This window comes from Macaca thibetana, chromosome 2 (assembly GCF_024542745.1).
Source record: "Macaca thibetana thibetana isolate TM-01 chromosome 2, ASM2454274v1, whole genome shotgun sequence".
Classification (NCBI taxonomy): Eukaryota; Metazoa; Chordata; class Mammalia; order Primates; family Cercopithecidae; genus Macaca; species Macaca thibetana.
In genome coordinates, this window is record NC_065579.1 from 145,950,066 (window position 1) to 145,971,466 (window position 21,401).

General features: G+C 45.2%; 3 protein-coding genes across 4 annotated transcripts in view; 1 reads left to right on the forward strand and 2 right to left on the reverse strand.

Moving 5' to 3' along the window:
* COPG1 (COPI coat complex subunit gamma 1) overlaps positions 1-21,401 on the reverse strand; it is a 583,372-nt gene that overhangs the window by 456,486 nt on the left and 105,485 nt on the right. The gene's annotated exons all lie outside the window — the stretch shown is intronic.
* Positions 1-21,401, forward strand: part of RPN1 (ribophorin I) — a 359,024-nt gene that overhangs the window by 147,696 nt on the left and 189,927 nt on the right. The window lies entirely within an intron of this gene.
* Positions 8,642-21,401, reverse strand: part of RAB7A (RAB7A, member RAS oncogene family) — an 87,856-nt gene continuing 75,096 nt past the window's right edge. For both annotated transcript variants that reach the window (XM_050781785.1, XM_050781786.1), the window contains 3 exons: positions 16,889-17,107; positions 15,791-15,919; positions 8,642-10,111 (listed from right to left, as the gene is read on the reverse strand). In XM_050781785.1, coding sequence (XP_050637742.1) covers positions 10,016-10,111; positions 15,791-15,919; positions 16,889-17,107 — 444 coding nt within the window. In that variant the 3' untranslated portion in view covers positions 8,642-10,015. The remainder of the gene's footprint in view (positions 10,112-15,790; positions 15,920-16,888; positions 17,108-21,401) is intronic.

Consider the following 21,401-nt stretch of genomic DNA (forward strand, 5'->3'; position numbering starts at 1 on the left):
AGTAGAGCCACAACTTCCTACAGGAACCAGGTTCACATACTAGAAGGGCCAGGCGGAAGAGCAGTTCTGCTGGTTTTGGGCCTCAATGAAGAAAGATGGGATTTCTTTTCCTACACAGAAACACCCCGAGCAGAAACAGAGATCTTTTGTGCCCACTGATAGGTCTCTCTGCCCAGCCTGTCATTGTCCAGAGCCATGGGTAGTGGAAGGCGGGAAGTACAGGCTCCTTCCCGGCTTCTGCAGAAGCCCTGGGCCAAAGGCCTCTGCTGAGGGCATCCAGCGCTGTGTGCTTCTCCACCCTGGCCACACCCTCAAATCATCGGGTGAGCCTTCAACACACCCAGACCAAGGAAATCCATGGCACTGAAGGTGGGGGAAAAAAGCAAAGCATGAAGTTTTCTTAAAGCCCCAGCTCTCCAGTGAGTTTCCTGCCTTGGTGCTCCTGGAGATGTTATCTGGGCAGCTCAGGGGCCTGCAGCCCTGCCTGGGGCAGAGCTCCAGGGACTTGCAGGGTCAAAGGTGCCTGGGGCAAGCTTCCCAGCATCCCAGTCTCCACACTAGCCTCAATGGATGTGAGGAAAGGAGGCCACTGACTTTCCAGGTCCCTGCTCCGCTGGGGAGAGTGCCTGGGGAAGGGCTTCTCTGCACTACCTACAGCCTCCTTCAGCAACAAAGCTGGCTGGAGTTGCCAGGAGATGCTTGTACAGCTTTAAGGCCCAAGAAATGAGTCCTAACTCATGTGTCCCCCGAAACTGAGTAAAAATTTCTGGCCCCCACCCTGATTCGGAGCCGAGTTCCAGAAATGTGTGGGGGTGAAGCCTCATTTTCAAGTTCATGGGCTTTAGGCACTCATTGATCTTTGACTTTTTTCACTCAGCAGTTTCCTTTTTTTTCAATTAAAAAACGTATAAAACTTGCAAAAAATTTACCTTCTTGTCAATTCCAGCATCATTAAATATATTCACAATGTTGTGCAAACATCACCACTGTTCACTTCCAAAACTTCCATCATCCCCAACAGAAACTGTGTACCCTTTAAAGAGTAATTCTCCACTCCCCACCCCCGCACTCTGTTCTACTTTTTGTCTTTTATGAATTTTCCTCTTCTAGGTACTTCCTAAGAGTGGAATGATACAGTATTTGTCCTCCTGTGTCTATTTCACTTAGAATAATGTTTTTCCTTTAGAGATAGGATCTCGCTCTGTTGCCCAGGCTGGAGTGCAGCGGCACAATCACAGCTCACTGCAGCCTTTCTAGGCTCAAGCAATCCTCCCGCCTCAGCCTCCAAGTAGCTGGTACTACAGGTGCGTGCCACCACACCTGGCTAATATTATTTTTTGTAGAGATAGGGTCACACTAAGTTGCCTAGGCCAGTTGGAACTCCTGGGCTCAAATGATCCTCCCACCTTGGCCTCACAAAACGCTGGGATTACAGGAGTGAGCCGCTGCTCTCGGCCTTGGAATAATGTTTTGAAGTCTCACATATACTGCAGCATGACTCAGATTTGTTTTTTTTTGAGACGGAGTCTAGCTCTGTCACCCAGGCTGGAGTGCAGTGGCATGATCTCAGCTCACTGCAACCTCCGCCTTTCGGATTCAAATGATTCTCCTGCCTCAGTTTCCCGAGTAGCTGGGATTACAGGCGTGTGCCACCACACCCAACTAATTTTTGTATTTTTAGTAGAGATGGGGTTTCACCATGTTGGCCAGGATGGTCTCGATCTCTTGACCTCATGATCCACCTGCCTCAGCCTCACAAAGTGCTGGGCTTACAGGCATGAGCCACCGCTCCTGGCCTTACTCCTTATGAATAATATTCCATTCTATATACATATCACATTGTGTTTATCTATTCCTGTTGATGGACACTAGTTTCCACTTTTTGGCTAATGTAAATAATGTTACCATGAACATGGGTGTGCAAGTATCTCTCTGAATCCCAGCTTTCAATTATCTTGGGTACACATCTCAAGAGGGGAGTTGCTGGTCCCATGGTAATTCCATGTTTCTCTTTTGGAGGAATCACCAGACTATTGTCCAAAGTGGCTGCACTGTTTTACATTCCCACCAGTAAAGCACGAGGGTTCTGATTTCTCCACATCTTCACTAACACTTGTTGTTTTTTGTGTTAAGTAGCTCAGTGTGGTTTTGATTTGCATTTTCTGGTGGACTGACAGTGATCATTGTATCTTCTTTGGAGAAATATATATTTAAGTCCTTCACTCATTGTTGAATCACTTTTTAAAACTGAGTTGTAGGACTTCTTTATATATTCTGGATATTAATCCCTTATGAGATATATTATGAGTTTTTTTTTTTTTTTTTTTTTTTTTTTTTGAGACGGAGTCTTGCTGTGCCCCAGGCTGGAGTGCAGTGGCGCGATCTCGGCTCACTGCAAGCTCCGCCCCGCCGGTTTCACGCCATTCTCCTGCCTCAGCCTCCCAAGTAGCTGGGACTACAGGCGCCCGCCACCTCACCCGGCTAATTTTCTTGTATTTTTAGTAGAGACGGGGTTTCACCGGGTTAGCCAGGATGGTCTCGATCTCCTGACCTCGTGATCCGCCCATCTCGGCCTCCCAAAGTGCTGAGATTACAGGCTTGAGCCACCGCGCCCGGCCTATGATGAGTTTTTACTCTTTATAGTGTCCTTTGCGGCACAAAATTTTTTAATTTTCATGATGTCCAATTTATCTGTTTTCTTTTGTTGCCTGTGTTTTTAAAGTCATATCAAATAAATTACTGCCAAATCCATTGTCATGAAGCTTTCCCCCTATTCAAAGGGTTTTACAGTTTTAGCTCTGACACTTAGGTCTTTGATCCAGTTCAAGTTAGTTTTTGTATACGGTGCAAGGTTAAGACTCCAACTTCATTCTTTGCAGATGGGTATGGGTATCCGTATCCCAGCACAATTTGATGAAAAACCTGTCTTTTCCCCATTGAATGGTCTTGGCACCCTTGTCAAAAATCAATAGACCATAGATGTGAGGGTAGTTTCCTTTTACCTGGGAGTGCAGTTAGAGAATCAAGTGACTTAACAAAACCTTGGTGATCTCTCCAAGACAACCTAAGTTAATGTCTAGAGTTGGAGGATCCTGTTCTACGGCAAGGAATGAAATTTGGCAAGAAGTTTCCCTGTCCTTCCACAACTTAGACAGTACCCCAGCAGGCAATCCTGGGAGTGCAGAGATGACTAGGGACCCAGGGTACTTTTATTTTATTTTTTCTGAGACGGAGTCTTGCTCAGTTGCCCAGGCTGGAGTGCAGTAGAGCAATCTTTGTTCACTGCAAGCTCCGCCTCCTGGGTTCACGTCATTCTCCTGCCTCAGCCTCCCAAGCAGCTGGGACTACAGGCGCCGACTGCTACGCCCGGCTAAATTTTTTTTTTTTTTTTTTTTTGTATTTTTAGTAGAGACGGGGTTTCACCATGTTAGCCAGGATGGTCTCGATCTCTGACCTCGTGATCCACCTGCCTTGGCCTCCCAAAGTGCTGGATTACAGGCATGAGCGTCCGGCCTAGGACCCAGGGTACTTTTACAAACCGCAAGCCAAGCTTGCTTCTGAAAGCAGAAGCAACAGATACCAATGGAAACCCAATTACTGAATTCACCACCTCCATACAATATGCCATCCAGAGTGGCCTTTTCCTCCTCTAAGCTAGGGATTTTTTATAGCCTTTACCCTTTCTCTTTCCTGGCATAAAATAGGGAGTAATAATACACCCACGGACTACGATTAGAACCCAAAAAAACTAACAAAATTCCAGTTCTGGCTCCCTTCCATGAAACGACGAAAATAAGCAAAAAGGGGCCTCTTTAGCCCTGCAATGTGAATGGAGGCAGGACTTCTGGCAAAGGGAAGGGGTACTGTGAGGAAGGGCATTATGAAGGCACATGGTTCCTCTCCTTAAAGGAAAGAGGTGGGGACAGGATGTGCCATGCTGGCAGTTTTGGGTTCTCCTCCAGACTTCCAGTATCTTCTACCTAGCCAGGAAACTCAGGACATGGAAACTCGGTAGTCACTGTGGACCAGGCTGAGCTCACTTGGCAGAGCAGCAGCACTCAGCGCACCACGTCCCAAAGCCCGGTCTCTCGGAGCACGCGCATTCCACTTGGAAGCTGCCAGGCCGCCCTCAGACACAAGTTGGTTTCTTAGCATGGGAGCCAGGCAAGCAAGTTTTAAATAAGGTGGGTCCTCAATTAGTGGTCACTATGAGAAATTCGGGAGTGTGATCGAAGTGTTGCACTTTCTTCCAATTTTTTAAAAAACAAACTAGAGTTGGATTTTGTGTGCTATCTTCCCATTTACAAATATTGGTTGGATGTATGTAGGGAAAGTGGGTCAAACAAAATCTGTGCAGTGTTGCAATTCAGTGGCGGCAGTGGTGGGGAAGGCTAGAGCATATATTTGAGATCTTTAATTTTTTTTTTTTTTTGAGATGGAGTTTCGCTCTGTCGTCCAGGCTGGAGTGGCACTCTCTCTGCTCACTGCAAGCTCCGCCTCCTGGGTTCATGCCATTCTCCTGCCTCAGCCTCCTGAGTAGCTGGGACTACAAGCGCCTGCCACCATGCTTGGCTAATTATTTGTATTTTTAGTAGAGATGGGATTTCTCCATGTTAGCCAGGATGGTCTCAATCTCCTGACCCCAAATGATGCACCTGCCTTGGCCTCCCAAAGTGCTGGGATTACAGGCATGAGCCACCATGCCTGGCTGAGATCTTTAATTTTTTTTAAGGCCAAACTTTTTCCTGTCTCTTAGGAACCAGCTGTGGACCTTACACATTTGTGGTTCATAAAATATTTAAGGAAATATTTTTACACCAGTTCAACTCCAGCTACGCGTTAGAATCACCTGGAGAGGTTTTAGTTAAGAAAACAAAACAAGGCCAGGCGCGGTGGCTCACCCCTGTAATCCCAGCATTTTGGGAGGCCGAGGCAGGTGGATCATGAGGTCAGGAGATTGAGACCATCCTGGCGAACATGGTGAAACCCCATCTCTACTGAAAATACAAAAAAATTAGCCGGGCGTGGTGGCGGGGGCCTGTAGTCCCAGCTTCTTAGAGAGGCTGAAGCAGGTGAATGGCGTTAACCCGGGAGGCGGCGGAGCTTGCAGTGAGCGGAGATCGCACCACTGCACTCCAGCCTGGGCGACAGAGCGAGACTCTGTCTCAAAAAACAGAACAAAACAAAACAAAACAAACTAAGACATGGCTAGAATGATGTTCAAGGTGATAATCAGAGTCAGCCTCAAAGTCACGTCAAGGTCCAAATGGCTCAAGCTCAAGGTAAAGTTGAAACTTACGGTGTGATATGGTCAGAATGCTAGTCAGCACCAGGACAAGGTTGGGTCCAAGGTCATACCAGTGCTAAGGATTAGAGCCAAGAGGATCAAGGTCATTTGAAGGTCAGAGCAGTTCAAAGGCAGACTATCATCAATGGCAGGATGACTAAGGTTAACTTAAGAATGGTTAAAGTCAGCTAGATTCACTTATAAACTTAGGGGAAGTATAAACTTATGGCCAGGACAATGTTCAGGGTTGGCTTCAGATTCAGATTCAGGGCTATGAAAAGCATCAGCGCGTACTGGATTCAAAATCAATCAAGGTCAGTTTCAAGGGCAAGTTTAAAATGAGGGCAAAACATGGTCAGGGTGATGGTTAGGATGAGGACAAGGGTCAGAATTAGGGCTAGATTCAAATTCAAGGTCAAGTTCATGCTTATTTCAGCTTAAGGTCAGGATGATTGTGTATGAGATTCAAGATCAGGATCAACACACCTGTAATCTCAGCACTTTGGGAGGCTAAAGTGGGCGAATCATTTGAGGTCGCGAGTTTGAGACCAGCCCAGCTAACATGGTGAAACCCTCTCTACTAAAAAATACAAAATGTAGCTAGGTGTGGTGGTGCACACCTGTAATCCCGGCTACCCAGGAGGCTGAGGCAGGATAATCGCTTGAACCCAGGAGGCGGAGGTTGTGGTGAGCTGAGATCACTCACACTACTGCATTCCAGCCTGGGTGACAGAGTGAGACTCCGTTTAAAAAAAAAAAAAAAAAAAAGTCAAGGTCAGGACATGTGGGTCAGTTTCAAAGTTAATCCAAGGTCACCTCAAGGGGATCAAAGTCAGGATGATCGTAAGTGTAAATCAATTAGAATGAGTCTAATGTGCTAATGAAAAGAATCGATATTAGTACAAGTACATCCAGTCTCAATCATTTGATTCATGTAACTCCTAATTGCATGCGACTGACAACTGAGAGGAAGGTAAGCAGGACACATACATTCCTCTCTAGGGCACGTTCTTACTGCAAGGTAGAGTGAACCAAGATGCACCTACTTCGTGCTATTGGAAGGCATCATTTTCAGTGCAAAAAAGCTTAGTCTCAGATCTCTAAGGTGAAATCTTATTGCTGGTCAATGTTAACGGACATGAATGTAAACAACGCAATACACATTAACCTCAAAGGCATATTCTTACTAAAAGATGAGTGGAATCAGAATGAACCCCAGTAGGAGTTTGGATGAGAATTCCTGTTAGTACAACAAACTCAGGCATTCTTCTTAAAACCAAATCCTCATAGCTTCTTGGGGGAGATAAAAGTCGGCACAGCAACACACACTCACATGGAGACAGAATAAGCTGGGATCTGAGGAAGGAGTACTACTGAAACAAGTACATATTAGTACAACAAACTCATTCCCAGATGTCCTTTCCAAAACTTTTTTTTTTTTTGAGATGGAGTCTCACTCTGTTGCCCAGGCTGGAGTGTAGTGGCACAATCTTAGCTCACTGCAACCTCTGCCTTCCGGGTTCAAGCAATTCTCCTGCCTCAGCCTCCCAAGTAGCTGCAACTACAGGCGCCTACCACCATGCCCAGCTAAATTTTGTATTTTTATTAGAGATGAGGTTTTGCCATGTTTCCCAGGCTGCTCTCAAGCCCCTGGCCTCAGGTGATCCACCCACCTCGACCTCCCAAAGTGCTGGAATTACAGGTGTGAGCCAGTGTGCCTGGCCAAAAGTAACTTCTGATTACTTGTTAGAGCAAACTGAGATGGATGTAAACACAGCAACACACTCATCTCTCATTCTCACCTCGAGGCAAATACAAATGAACTCAAACAATCCATAGTACTGCAGACAAACTCAGTCCCAGATATTCTTCTCAGAAGTATATCCTTACTGCTTATTGCAGCAAAATGACAAGTTCCCTTCTTTTGAGAGAAAACACATGTTTATGCTGAATCTACATAGGAATATAGAAGAAGGCACTGTGTTGATGCAGAGCTCAGTCTCAGCCATGGCTTCCTACTGTAGTTAAGCTGAATCCCTTAGATAAACATTATACAATTTAGGGTTGTAATATGACACCAACCTTAGCCATCAGGCTGATGGGACATGAGACTAATTAGTCCCAGGTCAGAGAGTAAGACCTATTGTCATAGTAGGGTTCCATATTAGCTTCAAAGTCAGGTGATGATTAGGGTCAGGAGGTGGGTCAGAGTCAAGGTTATTCAACAGTGATCATGTTTAGGGTAAAGTCAGTCAGTTCAAAGCCAAAGCCGTTAAGGTAAGCTATGGTAAGGACAATGGTTGAAATCAGAGTCAATTAAAGATTACATTCATCTTAAGCTAAGTAATGTCAGGATGATCATCAGTTTAGGATAAAGGTCAAGCAGATCAGAAGTCAAGGTCCATTTTAATGTCACATACAAGGTCAAGACCAGTGTAACACAATCAGAGGAACAGATGCCTGATTTGCAGAGGTGAGCATCACACAAGAGTCCACACACTGTGGCCCAGTCACTGGGCCCCAAGCTGGGGCCCTCTAGAGTACAAACACCTGATGAGGCCCAAACAAAATACAGGACCAGAGAAGATTTAAGCCATGCGCCACCAGCCAGGGTGAAATCGCACTGTGGATAATCTCACATTGTGCAGCATCTGAGCTTCTAAACTATGCTATTTTTAACACATAAAGTACATGCCAAGAGGAGCCATGAGGAAATAAACCAGCTGAGGAGCCTGAGAAGTAGAAATGTAAAAAAGTGTAGCAAAGTAGAATTCAAGATCTAAGTCAATGAGGTACTTCTGCAAAACCTAAAGTGACCCACGGCCTGAACTACTACTATTTTAATAAAATTGCTTCTAAGTGGGATCTATTCCATTCCAGGTAGGGGTTTACATATGTTGGAATACAGGGTCTCTGCTGCCAAATCTTCCTCTCCTGTGACAAACGCAGAATTATACATCTAAGTGTTAGCAACTAGGTCAACTAAAAATAAAACACATAACACACGAATAGGTTACAGTTACACCTACAGGATATGCATGGCTCAGAGGTCCCCAGCAGTTTGTGGTTGATCTTCTAAAGGGACAATGCTTTCTCCATCCATGGTCCTCAACCTCCAACACTGCGATTAAACTACCCACCCCTCTCCCCTCAAACAACAACAACAACAAAAAAACAACTAGGGACAGGCACTACAGGACCAGATATGAGAGGGCCTTTCTGCCTCGAAGCACCACACATGCCCATTTATGGAGGGCTCCTTGCTGGATAAGGCATTGGCTATGATTAACTCATGTGGTCTCTACTGAGTCAAGGCTCTCAAAGAAGGAAAAAAAGACATGGCAAAGGCAGATGATCATTGTTCTTGTTCAATTTTATTGGCATTGCGTTCATCTCTTTACAGAAGAACTCAGCCCACACCCTAGAATGTAGACCTTTGGAAAAAGGAGAAGTGCTCCATTAAGCAAGCTACAATGCGGGGGCAGATCCTAGGAAGGGAGCAGAACTGCCAGGGTTCCAACCAAAGAAACAGGTTAATTAATAATGGGCAATATTGGGGAGATGGATGGGGAAAAGGAGAAAAAGCTCCGCTAACCTAAGGATACCACAACCCTGAAAGGAGCGCCTTCTAGAACAAAGGTAAAAATCACTAGGACAGATCTGTGAGGGTTTTCCTTTCGCTCTCATAGTAGGATGTTGATCTAACAGGGGAGTTTTGAAGTGTGGAGCAGGGGGGAAAAAAAGAAAGAAAATGAGAATTTTAATTTTTGAAATAACGGCAATTTATCCATTGCACATACCACTGTATTATGCAAATCAACCTTTTGGAAAATTTAGACACAGAAGGGAACTAGACAGTTTTCCCCCTGGAGAGATGAAAAGCTTTTTGGCTCTTAAGTCTTTGATAAAAGGCGTACATAATTCTTGTGTCTACTGTACAGAATACTGCCGCTAGCTGGATTTCCCAATTCTGAGTAACACTCTGCAATCCAAACAGGGTTCAACCCTCCATCTTACATGCCTGCATTACAGGACTTAAACACATAATCCAAGAATTTCTTACACTAATTTATACATTTTAATTGGTTGCATATATTAACATGTACTATAAGATTCTTTTCTAAGAAGCATTACATAATAAATGGATACTGTAAAAAGATCTGATTAGTTAAAAGTAACAAGCATTAACAGATAGATACATACAAAACTCAGCCTGATCAGACTGGGTGTGAGCCTGTAATGGGGCATGGGGCACCAGCCTTCCCAAGGGGTAGCCTTCAAGGAGGGAGGGGAAAGGGGAGGTAAAAAGACCACAAGACCGTTAAAAAAAAATTAGACACAGATTAACTGTAAACAGTTCTCTCTCTCTCCAGTGGACAAAAAGAATAAGCTTCCAATGCCAACTCCATATCAGAATGACATCCACCGCTGGCCTGTCCTGCTGCCATACACGCGGGCTCATGTGGGTGGGCAGGCAGACCCCAAGAGCCATCACGGGCAGGGGCTGGAGTTTGATTACGTCAGGGGTGTGTGTGTGTGTGTGTGTGTGTGTGTGTGTGTGTGTGTGTGACATGTGGGGTGTAACTATGTTTGATGGGGTTTTCTTTTGGCAGCTGGATGTGAGAGATCAATGTATGTTTTGTTTGGAAGAGGAGAGGGGAATTGTGTTGAAGGCCTACGTGTGTTCTTGGTTTGTGAAGGACTCTGTGCTCAACTCTCACTGCCCCCTCAGCAACTGCAGCTTTCTGCTGAGGCCTTGGCCCGGTCATTCTTGTCCAGTTTGATAGGTTCAGGGAATTCGTTGTACAGCTCCACCTCCGTTTCCTGGACAAGGAGACAGAGAAAGGTTGGTTATTCAGGGAATTGAAACATTTCAGCCCTCATTGCGGGCCCTTTCTGCCCAGGAGGGGCTCACTTCTGCTTGGGCAAGCAGAGTGGGTGGGGAGCTGTGGAGCAGAGCCTGCCCACGCAGTTAAGGGAACACTCTGGCAGAAGGTGCCATGCTCAGGAAGTAGCAAGAGAAAAAGATTTTGTGACAACTCCAGGTCAATGTGAAGAGAGGAGTCCTGCCAGGAGACGCATCAGTCTGCACTGAGCAATGAGGACAGAAGTTCACATACGTTCTCAATCAGATCATGATCTGGGAGCTCTGGGACCACATCCACATCCAGTTCAGATGCTTTCTGTATGTTCCCTATAGTTGACAATGGTTGACAATGGTGTGGATTTCTAGCTTCTCAAACATCTGGCAACCCTCAGCCAGTAGGTGCACGAGGTGAAGTGGCTGGAGTTGAGTATGAGCTGCCCTCTCAACCTGGAACACTCCTTCTACCTCCCCATCTTCCATACACTTTTCTGGACCAATGGCCTCTGCTTTGGTCTCTTTTTTCTTCCAAAGGTTTAGCAGAGTTTTGTCTCCCAAATGCTGCAGGCCTAGAAAGGCAGCTGTGAATGAATTTTATTACCATCTGTGACAAGTGTCAGAGCAGATGGACTATGGTCATTTTAGTGGGACTTTGCTAAAGTAACATGTTTCCAATGAGGAGTAGCATTCTACTTTTGGGTGCAGGAAAACAATGTCACTTAAACATTGAGCACTTGTGTGCCAGTGACTGTTTTAGGATTTGCAGATAAAGCAGGAACTGTTTCTATTCATTAAAAGTTATCTAGGAAAAAAATCATTCCATTCACAATAGCTATAAAAGTATAACACATCTAGGAATACATACTTAAAAAAATAACAGCTTTGGCTGAGCATGGTGGCTCACGCCCGTAATCCCAACACTTTGGAAGGCCGAGGCAGGTGGATCACCTGAGGTCAGGAGTTCAAGACCAGCCTGGCCAACATGGTGAAACCCCGTTTCTACTAAAAATACAGAAATTAGCCGGGCATGGTGGCAAGCACCTATAATCCTAGCTACTCAGGCGGCTGAGGCAGGATAATTGCTTGAACCCAGGAGGTCGAGGTTGCAGTGAACCAAGATGGTGCCACTGCACTCCTAATAGCTTTATTGGGTTTTAACTCACATGCCATAAAGTGTACAATTCAATGGTTTTTAGTATATTCAGAAAGTTGGGCAACCATCAACATTAACTCTAAAATACTCTCATCACCCCCCTCAAAAAAACCCTATGCCCATTAGTAGTTCCTTCCCACTCCCATTCTACACCATCCTGGACCCAGCAACCACTGATCTACTGTCTCAATAGACTTGCCTATTATTCTGGACACTTAATTTTTAAACATTATTTATTTTAATTTTCCCCATTTCTTCTAGTGGACTGCAATTTCTGTTTTTGTTTTGTTTTGTTTTGTTTTGAGGCAGAGTCTCGCTCTGTCGCCCAGGCTGGAGTGCAATGGCATGATCACAGCTCACTGTAGCCTCTAACTCCTGGACTCATACAATCCTCCAGTCTTGGTCTCCCAAGTAGCTGGAACTATAAGCTCATGCCACCACGCCTAGCTAATTTTTAATTTTTAGTAGAGATGGGGCCTTGCTATGTTGCCCAAGATGGTCTCAAACTCCTGGTTTCAAGCGATCCTCCAGCCTCAGCCTCCCAAAGTGCTGTGATTTTAGGCAGGAGCCACTGCATCCGGGCCAGACATTTCACTGAAATGGAATCATACAACATACGGTCTTTTTACAACTGGCTTCCTTCGCTTAGCACCCATGTAGCAGCAGGTGTCACTACTTCATTCCTTCTTATAGCTGAATAATATTAGAATGCATGGATAAGCTGTCCTTTGTTTATTCACTTATCAGTTGATGGACATTTGAGTTGTTCTTACTTTTTGGCTGTTACAAATAGCGACATTTTATATTGCCACTAGTACCTAGGAATATGTTTACTGTGAAAGGCAAAGGATCCTATTATAAATCAATTATAGCTTGGGTGTGTCTGTAGTCCTACCTACTTAAGAGGCTATGGTGGAAAGATCACTGGACCCCAGAAGTTGGAGGCTACAGTGAGTGATGATTGCACCACTGCGTATCAGCCTGACAGAGCAAGACCCTGTCTCTTAAAAAAAAAAAAAAAAAAAAAAAAATCAATCAATCTTACTGAAGGAACAGAAACAAGACCTAAAATAGATTCATGGGTGGAATGTTTTGTTTTTTTGAGATGGAGTTTTGCTCTTGTTGCCCAGGCTGGAGTGCAATGGTGCAATCTCAGCTCACTGCAACCTCCGCCTCCCAGGTTCAAGCAATTCTCCTGCCTCAGCATCCTACGTAGCTGGGATTACAGGTGCCCACCACCACGCCCAGCTAATTTTTTGTATTTTTAGTAGAGATGGGGTTTCACAATGTTGGCCAGGTTGGTCTCGAACTCCTGACCTCAGGTGATCCACCTGCCTCGGCCTCCCAAAGTGCTGGGATTACAGGTGTGAGCCACCGCACCCGGCCGGGCAGAATGTTTGTGTTCCTCCAAAATTCCTGTGTTGAAGCCCTAACCCTTCAGGTGGCTGTATTTGGAGTAAGGAAGGAATGAAGGTTAAATGAAGTTGCAGGGTGGGGTCCTGATCTGAGAGAATTCGTGTCCTTTTAAGAAGAGGTGACACCACAGACACCTTACTCATGTGTCCTCTCTCTGTGCACACAGCAGAAAGGGCATGGGAGGACACAGTGAGAAGACAGCAGTCTGTGAGCCCAGAAGAGCGCCCTCACCAGAAACAAAATGTGCCAGCATCTTGCTCATGGACTTCCAGCCTTCAGAACTGTGAGAAAACAAAATGTCTGTTGTTGGACCCACCCATGTTGTGGGGTTTTGTTAACGCAGCCTGAGCAGACTAATGCAACAGTTGCAACAAAACTGCAATCAATGGGGAAAAAACAGGGGGCTTGAAGAAAAAAATTCCAATCAAAATCTCAACAGAGTTTTATTTGGGGTGTGGAAGGTAAGAGAGGAAAATCATGGAACTGAAACAAAATTATTAAAAAATAATGTGGCAGGCAGGGCAGGGTGGCTCATGCCTGTAATCCCAGCACTTTGGGAGGCTGAGGTGGGCGGATCACAACATGAGTTTGAGACCAGCCTGGCCAATATGGTGAAACCCTATCTCTACTAAAAAATACCAAAATTAGCCAGGCGTTGTGGCAGATGCCTGTAATCTCAGCTACTTGGGAGGTTGAGGCAGGAGATTCACTTGAACCCGGGAGGCGGAGGTTGCGGTGAGCTGAGATCACGCCATTGCATTCCAGCCTGGGCAACAGAGCAAGACTCTACCTCAAAAAAAAAAAAAAAAAGAATGTGGCAAGAGGAAACTTGCCTTATCAGGCAGTGAAATCAAGACAGTCCAGATAAGGGAACATGGCATAGACATCACCAGAACAGACCGGAGAGACCAGAAACAGATCCCAGCACATATGAGCATTTAGCACAGGCCACGGTCTATTCAGGGAGGGAAACGGCTTATGTAACATAGCCGAATGATTTCAAACAACTGGCTGAGCTCTCTGAGAGAAAAGGCAAGTCTCTCTTTCCTGCCATAAGCCAAAACAAATTCCAGCTGAATTAGAGAAAAATCTGATGTAGACACAGGAAACACAGAAACTTAAAATGACATACCCAAATAAAAAATTACTTTTTTCCTATGTTCAAAGGACTTAAAAATACCACAGAGTTGAAAAAGTCCCTTGAGATGCAAGTAGAATTAACTTCAATTGACTAGCAGCTCATGAGAACTGAGAGAGGCCCAACCATGTGCTATGTGCTAGCTGTGTGCAGCAGAGAAAATCCAAATGGCTAAGCCCCAGGAAGAGGGACTCAGAGGGACCAGTAGCCACGATGGTGGCAATTTATACACCCAAAGATTGGCAATGTCAGCAGAGTGACAAGTGACACCTATTGCTTGCTGGCAAGGAGGTAGAACAAAGCAAGCCCACGCTGCTGAAATGTTATTCCCCTTGGGGAAAGCAACCTGGCACCCTAACTTATAATAAAACAGACCCTCCAATGTAACAATCTAACTCCTTAGGGGCTAGCTCTAAAAATAAAAGCATAAAGACAACAGGGACAGTAGTGATGGAAGAGAAAAACTCAGACGGTGATGCCAGGCAACAGGGAAACAGGTGGGAAACACTATCCTACACGATTTGGATTTCCATTCCCTTATATGAACATTAAGAAAAACACAACCGTTTATTATTTGTGGGTGAGGGTGGCCAAGTTTGCATCTTGGTCTTTTCCTTACCACTTGAGGGCTCTCCTGGCATTCTGGGTGGAACAATTTCCTCACTGAGTAGGTCTGTCCCTTTCATTCTGGAACACTTAGTGCAGACCCCACTCATGCCAGAATTTCCCTGGTCCTTGGAGCAACCATTCCAAACAACTCTCTGTCCTGCTGAAAGCCATTACCTTCATTCTGCCGGATTCCTGGAGTCAGCAGAATCTGCCTTGCCCTTCACAGCCACTATGTGCTTCAAGTGCTCTATGCATCCCCCCAAACCTGTCACACCTCTGACCACCCCCAGACCCTGTCTGATGAGGCCTCGTGATCTGCCTTAATCACCACTGCCCCTAACAGAGTTGTACATCAAAACAGACTTTCAACTCGCATGAGTGGTTGTATCTAATCACAGAAACAGTAAGTAAGAAATTCTAGGTATTGTATTCCTTGAATAGTTTTCCTACATTTTCTTCCTTGTGTTGTTTACTTAACTGTTCCTAAGGAAAAAAGTTACCTGTCAGTATGTGAGAGCTGAAAAAGTTGGTCTCATTTAATCTTCATGATCACCCTGCAAAAGCAGGTATTCCTATTTTTCAGGTGAGGGGGTAGAAGTTCGGATATAATTTTATTTTTAATTTTTTTTTTGAGAAAGAGTCTCACTCTGTCACCCAGGCTGGAGTACAGTGGTGCAATCTTGGCTCACTGCAACCTCTGCCGCCTGGGTTCAAGCAATTCTCCTGCCTCAGCCTCCTGAGTAGCTGGGATTACTGGCAACCCCCACCAGGCCTGGCTAATTTTCTTTTTATTTTTTAGTGGAGATGGGGTTTCACCATGTTGGCCAGGCTGGTCTCAAACTCCTGACCTCAAGTGATCGGCCCGCCTTGGCCTCCCAAACTGCTAGGATTATAGACGTGAGCCACCATGCCTGGCCATAATATATATATTTTTAAGCCCAAACTAGATATAATGATTGGTAGGCAGCAGAGCTGGGATTTGTATTCAAGTTAATTTCCTTCTTAAATAGAGCAGCAATCTGATCAGGGGTCTCCCAGTGACCTGATCTCCTAATCGCAGCCAAGAAAATAAGAACAAGCCTAGTAAAAGAAGGGCAGTCTCAGTCTTCCCAGCCTCTACATCTTTTAGGTTATTTCCCCAAAGTGGGGTTTCTGGAAGCTTAAGCAGAACATGTCCTAACCTTCCCAGATGAACACTTAGGGTATTCTGACTACATAGAAAAGAGTGGGTTAGGGAAGAAGATTAAGGGCAGGAGGTCAGGCAGGGACTGGGTCAGTGGTCAGGCATCACAAGAGTGGGCAGGTCAGCTGTGGGAGACCCACCTGCTTAAGTGCATTCCGTGCAATCGTCTGGAACGCCTGCTCCACGTTGATGGCCTCCTTGGCACTGGTCTCAAAGTAGGGAATGTTGTTTTTGCTGTAGCACCAGGCCTGTGCCCGCTTTGTGGCCACCTGAAAGGAGAAGTAGGGTGCACACAGGCTCATGATAGAAGCAGCTAGCACTGACTCCATCCTCCCCAGGAAGTGTCATGGTCCCTCGTCTACAGGTGGTACAGGTGAGGACACAGATGTGGGGAAAGAGGGTGTTGGAAGAGACCAGTAGACCCCTCCAAACTCGCCCTGCTGGCTATGCTCAGGATAGCTAGGATTCAGCTAGAGAGCTCAAAGCCTGTCTCAGTCTACAGCTCATACCTTCTGACCCTCAGTTATACTTAAAAGCCATTTGTGAATGGAGTAAGAAGCCAGTCTGGGAAGAAATGAAGAGTGTTTACTGGGACCTCAGAGATCCCAGGACAGGAAATGCCCAGCAGCTTGGTCTTAAGGTTTAGAGTCCCTTTACCATTACTGCTAGTGTGATGTCACCCATGCCACTCACACATTCTCATTCCTTCCCCAACCCCTAGCCCATTTTCAGCCAAGAGATAAGGACTAAGTCACTTAGGAAGGGGAGAAAAAAAGATCCATGGTCAGAAATAAACGTAGTCGTAATTAATCAAAGAGTCTATGTTTCCAACAGAAATGATATTTGAAACTATAACTATAGTACAGCAATTTCACTCAAAGCCCAAAGCAATATTCTGCACACATGGAGATCCAGGCACGGCCTGGAGGTACTGGGAGGGCACTACTGAGAATGACAAAACTGAATTCCCTCCTTCAAAGTGCAGAAAGGGAACTGAAGTTGAGATAGCCAAGACAATGGCGTAAAGTCACAGCCAGCTGGGAGCAGGATGGGGACTTAACCCAGGTCACCTGGGTCCCAGTCCTTAAAGGCAGTTGGCCTGAAGGGCTGGCATAGGGTGATGAAGACTCCCACCAGCACCTCCTAGAGCCATGTGAGCTTAGCAGAGAACCCTCCAAATTCACAAGGCCCCTTGGGAGCAAGTGTCTGTGACAATATCTATCATCGTTGGTACTTACTTGTCTGTTTTCGAGGTCAATCTTGTTTCCCAACACAACAAAGGGGAAGTTTTCAGGATCTCGGGGACTGGCCTGGATGAGAAACTCATCTCTCCAGCTATCTAGGGTTTTGAATGTGTTGGGGGCAGTCACATCAAATACCAGAACACAGCAGTCTGCACCTCTGTAGAAGGCCACACCAAGAGACTGGAACCGTTCCTGTCCTGCTGTGTCCCATATCTGTGAGAGACAAAACATTTATTCCTCGGGAGAGTGCTAGGCAGAGCACAAGGAGCATGTATGCAGGGGATGCCAGAAGAAATGGGCTAGATTGTGAGGTCACCCACAAAGACAAATGACACCAGACTTCAGGAAGCAAATTTCAGCACCAGAGTATCCGAAACAATCCTCACAAATATTGTATGTAAGTATGTGTCTGTCTATGAACAGGTGACATGAGTCCAATCTCCAGGGCGCTAGAAATTTCTTATATCTTGATCCAAGTAGTGGTCACATTTAGGTAAGTGTGTAAAATTTGAACTGTAAATAAAACTTAGGTACTCTGGGAACTTTCTGAGAGCAATGGAAATACAGGGAAGTGAGGTGATGACTCACAAATGATACAGTTCCATTTATGCATTTTACTGTATGAAAAGTTTGCCTAGCCAGGCACAGTGGCTAACCTGAGGTCAGGAGTTTGAGACCAGCCTGACCAACATGGAGAAACCCTGTCTCAACTAAAAATACAAAATTAGCCAGGCGTGGTGGTGCATGCCTGTAATCCCAGCTACTTGGGAGGCTGAGGCAGGAGAATCTCTCGAACCCAGGAGGCGAAGATTGTGGTGAGCCGAGATCGTGCCACTACCCTCTAGCCTGAGCGACAAGAGCGAAACTCTGTCTCAAAAAAAGAGAGAAAAGTTAGCCTAAACAACAAAAAAGATTAGCATGTTATATTTCATTTGTATTATACCTCAATTAAAAAACAAATGAAAAACTCTTGACAGAAAGAGATCAAGAGAAAGACAATGAGAACACACACCAGATTAACTCCCAGGTACTACTGACCAGCTCTAAGCTGGTCACATCATTCACTGCCATGCTAGGTTTAAGAGCAAGGCTGGGTATATTTACTGCCCTAGATCCGTAACAGGCACTCAAACAGAGCCAGACAAACATGATAACAACTCAGATATAAGAATGAAGGGCAAAAAAGACAAATTTATCTCTCATGATTCCACTGCCTCTCAGCAGGTTAGGGCACTAAATGTTCCCTTCCCCAGATACAATAAACGAAGTCCACACATGTAGACTAAACAGGATCAGGGCTGCTGGTGGTACTCATTTATGTGCTCTCCTGGTTCTCGAATGTTCTACACTGAATATGTATGCATCTCTGTCAGTGGAGAAATGACCCCATTCTCAAACAAACAAACAAACAAACAAATATACGAACACTTGGCATCCTCCCACACAGGAAGGAGTTCATGTCTTGTGTGGAGAAAACCTCTCCACACAAATAACTGACTGGAGACTGCACATGTGACACTCTCCACATTCTCCCACGTTCCTCCCCTTTACCCCGTCACGCACTAGGGCACTCTGGCAACAGCAGATGGGGTGACGTGGGAGAGCAGGTTCACTGGACTTTACAGCTGCCCAACAGATTTAGTGAACCATCCATTCCTGTTTTTAAGAAAATATTGTTGCCAATCTCCTGTAATTATAAACAACTCAGCAATGAACATTAGCATAGAGAGCTTTTTCTGTATTTCAAACGGCTTTTTTTCAGGAAGACTCCTACAAGCAGAATTACATAAGAACTCTGTTACTGTTAGGTGGAACCAATTCATCATCTGGAACTCATATACACAGAGAAGGCAAAGTAATACTTTCAAAAAGAAAAGTCAACAAGTTGATGGGTTCCTAGAAAGTTACCAAAATTAATTTAATTTTGAATTTACAAAAGTAAAGGCCATATTTATCAAAACATCAACAAGTACAGTCCTATGGCTGGCTGTGATCTTTAAATTTTTTAATATTTTAATTGAAATTGTTAACAGTGACCTAGGTTCTTGGAATCTTCCATGACAGAAATCAAGAGAGATCATCAGACACAATAGCAAAGAGAAAGTGAAAGTTTATTTAGCTTGTGCATAGTGAGCTAGCACTGCAAAAGGAAAGGGGCAGCTGTTCTCTGAAAGCAGTGTGGGAGTTAACTTTAAAGGGCCTTCCTATGGGGAGGGGTGATGTCAGGGTATGTATATAGGAGGGGTTTCTCTACCGCATGCACAGTGGCTAAACATGCTTCTTCAGAAATTGCGTGTAGCACTAGCAGGTTAAATCTCCACCCTGGGTGTGATTTTTAGCATTAAAATGAGGAAAAGGTAACTATAAGTTGAAGTCTAACTGCACATGCTGGGGGCCCCAGGGAGGTCCCTAGCCCCATGAAGCAGGAACTTATGATAACAGTTTCTTGGGATTTTTTTGCTGCTGATTGTCTGGAAGTTAGGTAAGCTACAGCTTGAGTAAGGGGCTTTTGTTCTTTTTCTCTAGACTACATCAAAACAGGAAACCAGCCAACCTGCTTGTCTCAAAATGGTTTGTTTTCTCCATTTAAAATTATACCCTTATAACTATCTACCCAATACTCTGATGTTACCAAAATTAACACTGTTATTTTAATCCATTTCTTCCAAGAATTAACCCTTCCCCCATTGCATTTTCTTCCTACTTTACCACAAGCAAATGCTCCTGAAGAGATACCTTACATAAATAGTATCATTCTGTACAGCTTTTTGCAACTTGTCTTTTTTCACTCCCAAAAGTTAACAGTTATATAATATTTCATTGCCTTAACGGACTACACTTAGTTTCCCAGATCATTTGAGTTACTTGCAGTTTTTCACTACTATCCATGCAACGCTGCAATGGTAACTCTCGTTACACCTCAGACGTCATGCCCAGACGTAAGTTTCTCTAGGCCATACACTCAGACTGTTGCTGCATAAGTGTATGTTCAACACTGGGGAACAGAGTGGCAGTTTCTACTGAAAAGGCTGTACTCATTACTACACTCCTACCATCAACCTGAGGCTGTTCAACTCCCTATATTCTAGCATCCACCAGGTTGCCTACTGCTTGGATATTATTAGGCATTAACATCTTTTTCACCTGCTTGTATGGTTTGTTTTTGTTAGTCTGGGAATCTTGTTATACAGATGTTTAATGTAATCTATTATCAATCTTCAAGATTTTATGATTTGTACTTTCTTTTTTTTTTTTTTTTTTTTGAGACAGAGTCTTACTCTGTCGCCCAGGCTGGAGTGCAGTGGCGCGGTATCGGCTCACTGCAAGCTCCACCTCCCGGGTTTACGCCATTCTCCTGCCTCAGCCTCCCGAGTAGCTGGGACTACAGGTGCCCGCTACCTCGCCCGGCTAGTTTTTTGTATTTTTTAGTAGAGACGGGGTTTCACCGTGTTAGCCAGGATGGTCTTGATCTCCTGACCTCGTGATCCACCCGTCTCGGCCTCCCAAAGTGCTGGGATTACAGGCTTGAGCCACCGCGCCCGGCCTCTTTTTTTTTTTTTTTTTGAGACGGAGTCTTGCTCTGTCACCCAGGCTGGAGTGCAGTGGCAGGATCTCGGCTCACTGCAAGTTCCGCCTCCCGGGTTTACGCCATTCTCCTGCCTCAGCCTCCCGAGTAGCTGGGACTACAGGCGCCCGCCACCTCGCCCGGCTAGTTTTTTGTATTTTTTAGTAGAGACGGGGTTTCACCATGTTAGCCAGGATGGTCTCGATCTCCTGACCTCGTGATCTGCCCGTCTCGGCCTCCCAAAGTGCTGGGATTACAGGCTTGAGCCATCGCACCCAGCGATTTGTACTTTCCGTACTTTCAAATGCCAGAGGAGAAAAGTATTCACTATTTTCATTTTTAAAGTTTTCACTTTGTATTTTTTCCACCTTCAGGTCTTGAATCCTCTGGTTCCCCCAAGCTAGAATGTAAAGCTCTGTCCTGGTCCCACTTATTTACCCTACGGGCTAGGCGCAGTGGCTCACGCCTGTAATCCCAACACTTTGGGAGGTCGAGGTGGGTGGATCACCTGAGGTCGGGAGTTCGAGACCAGCCTGGCCAACATGATGAAACCCCATCTCTACTAAAAAAAAAATACAAAAAATTGTCCGGGCATGGTGGCAGGCGCCTGTAATCCCAGCTACTCAAGAAGGCTGAGGCAGGAGAATCACCTCAACTGGGGAGGCGGAGGTTGCAGTGAACCAAGATCAGGCCACTGCACTCCAGCCTGGGCGACAGCAAGACTCCTGTCTCAAAAAAAATAAAAAATAGGCTGGGCGTGGTGGCTCATGCCTGTAATCCCAGCACTTTGAGAGGCTGAGGTGGTTAGATTACGAGGTCAGGAGATCAAGACCACCCTGGCTAACACGGTGAAACCCCATCTCTACTAAAAATACAAAAAATTAGCTGGATGTGGTGGCATGCAGCGGTAGTCCTAGCTACTCGGGAGGCTGAGGCAGGAGA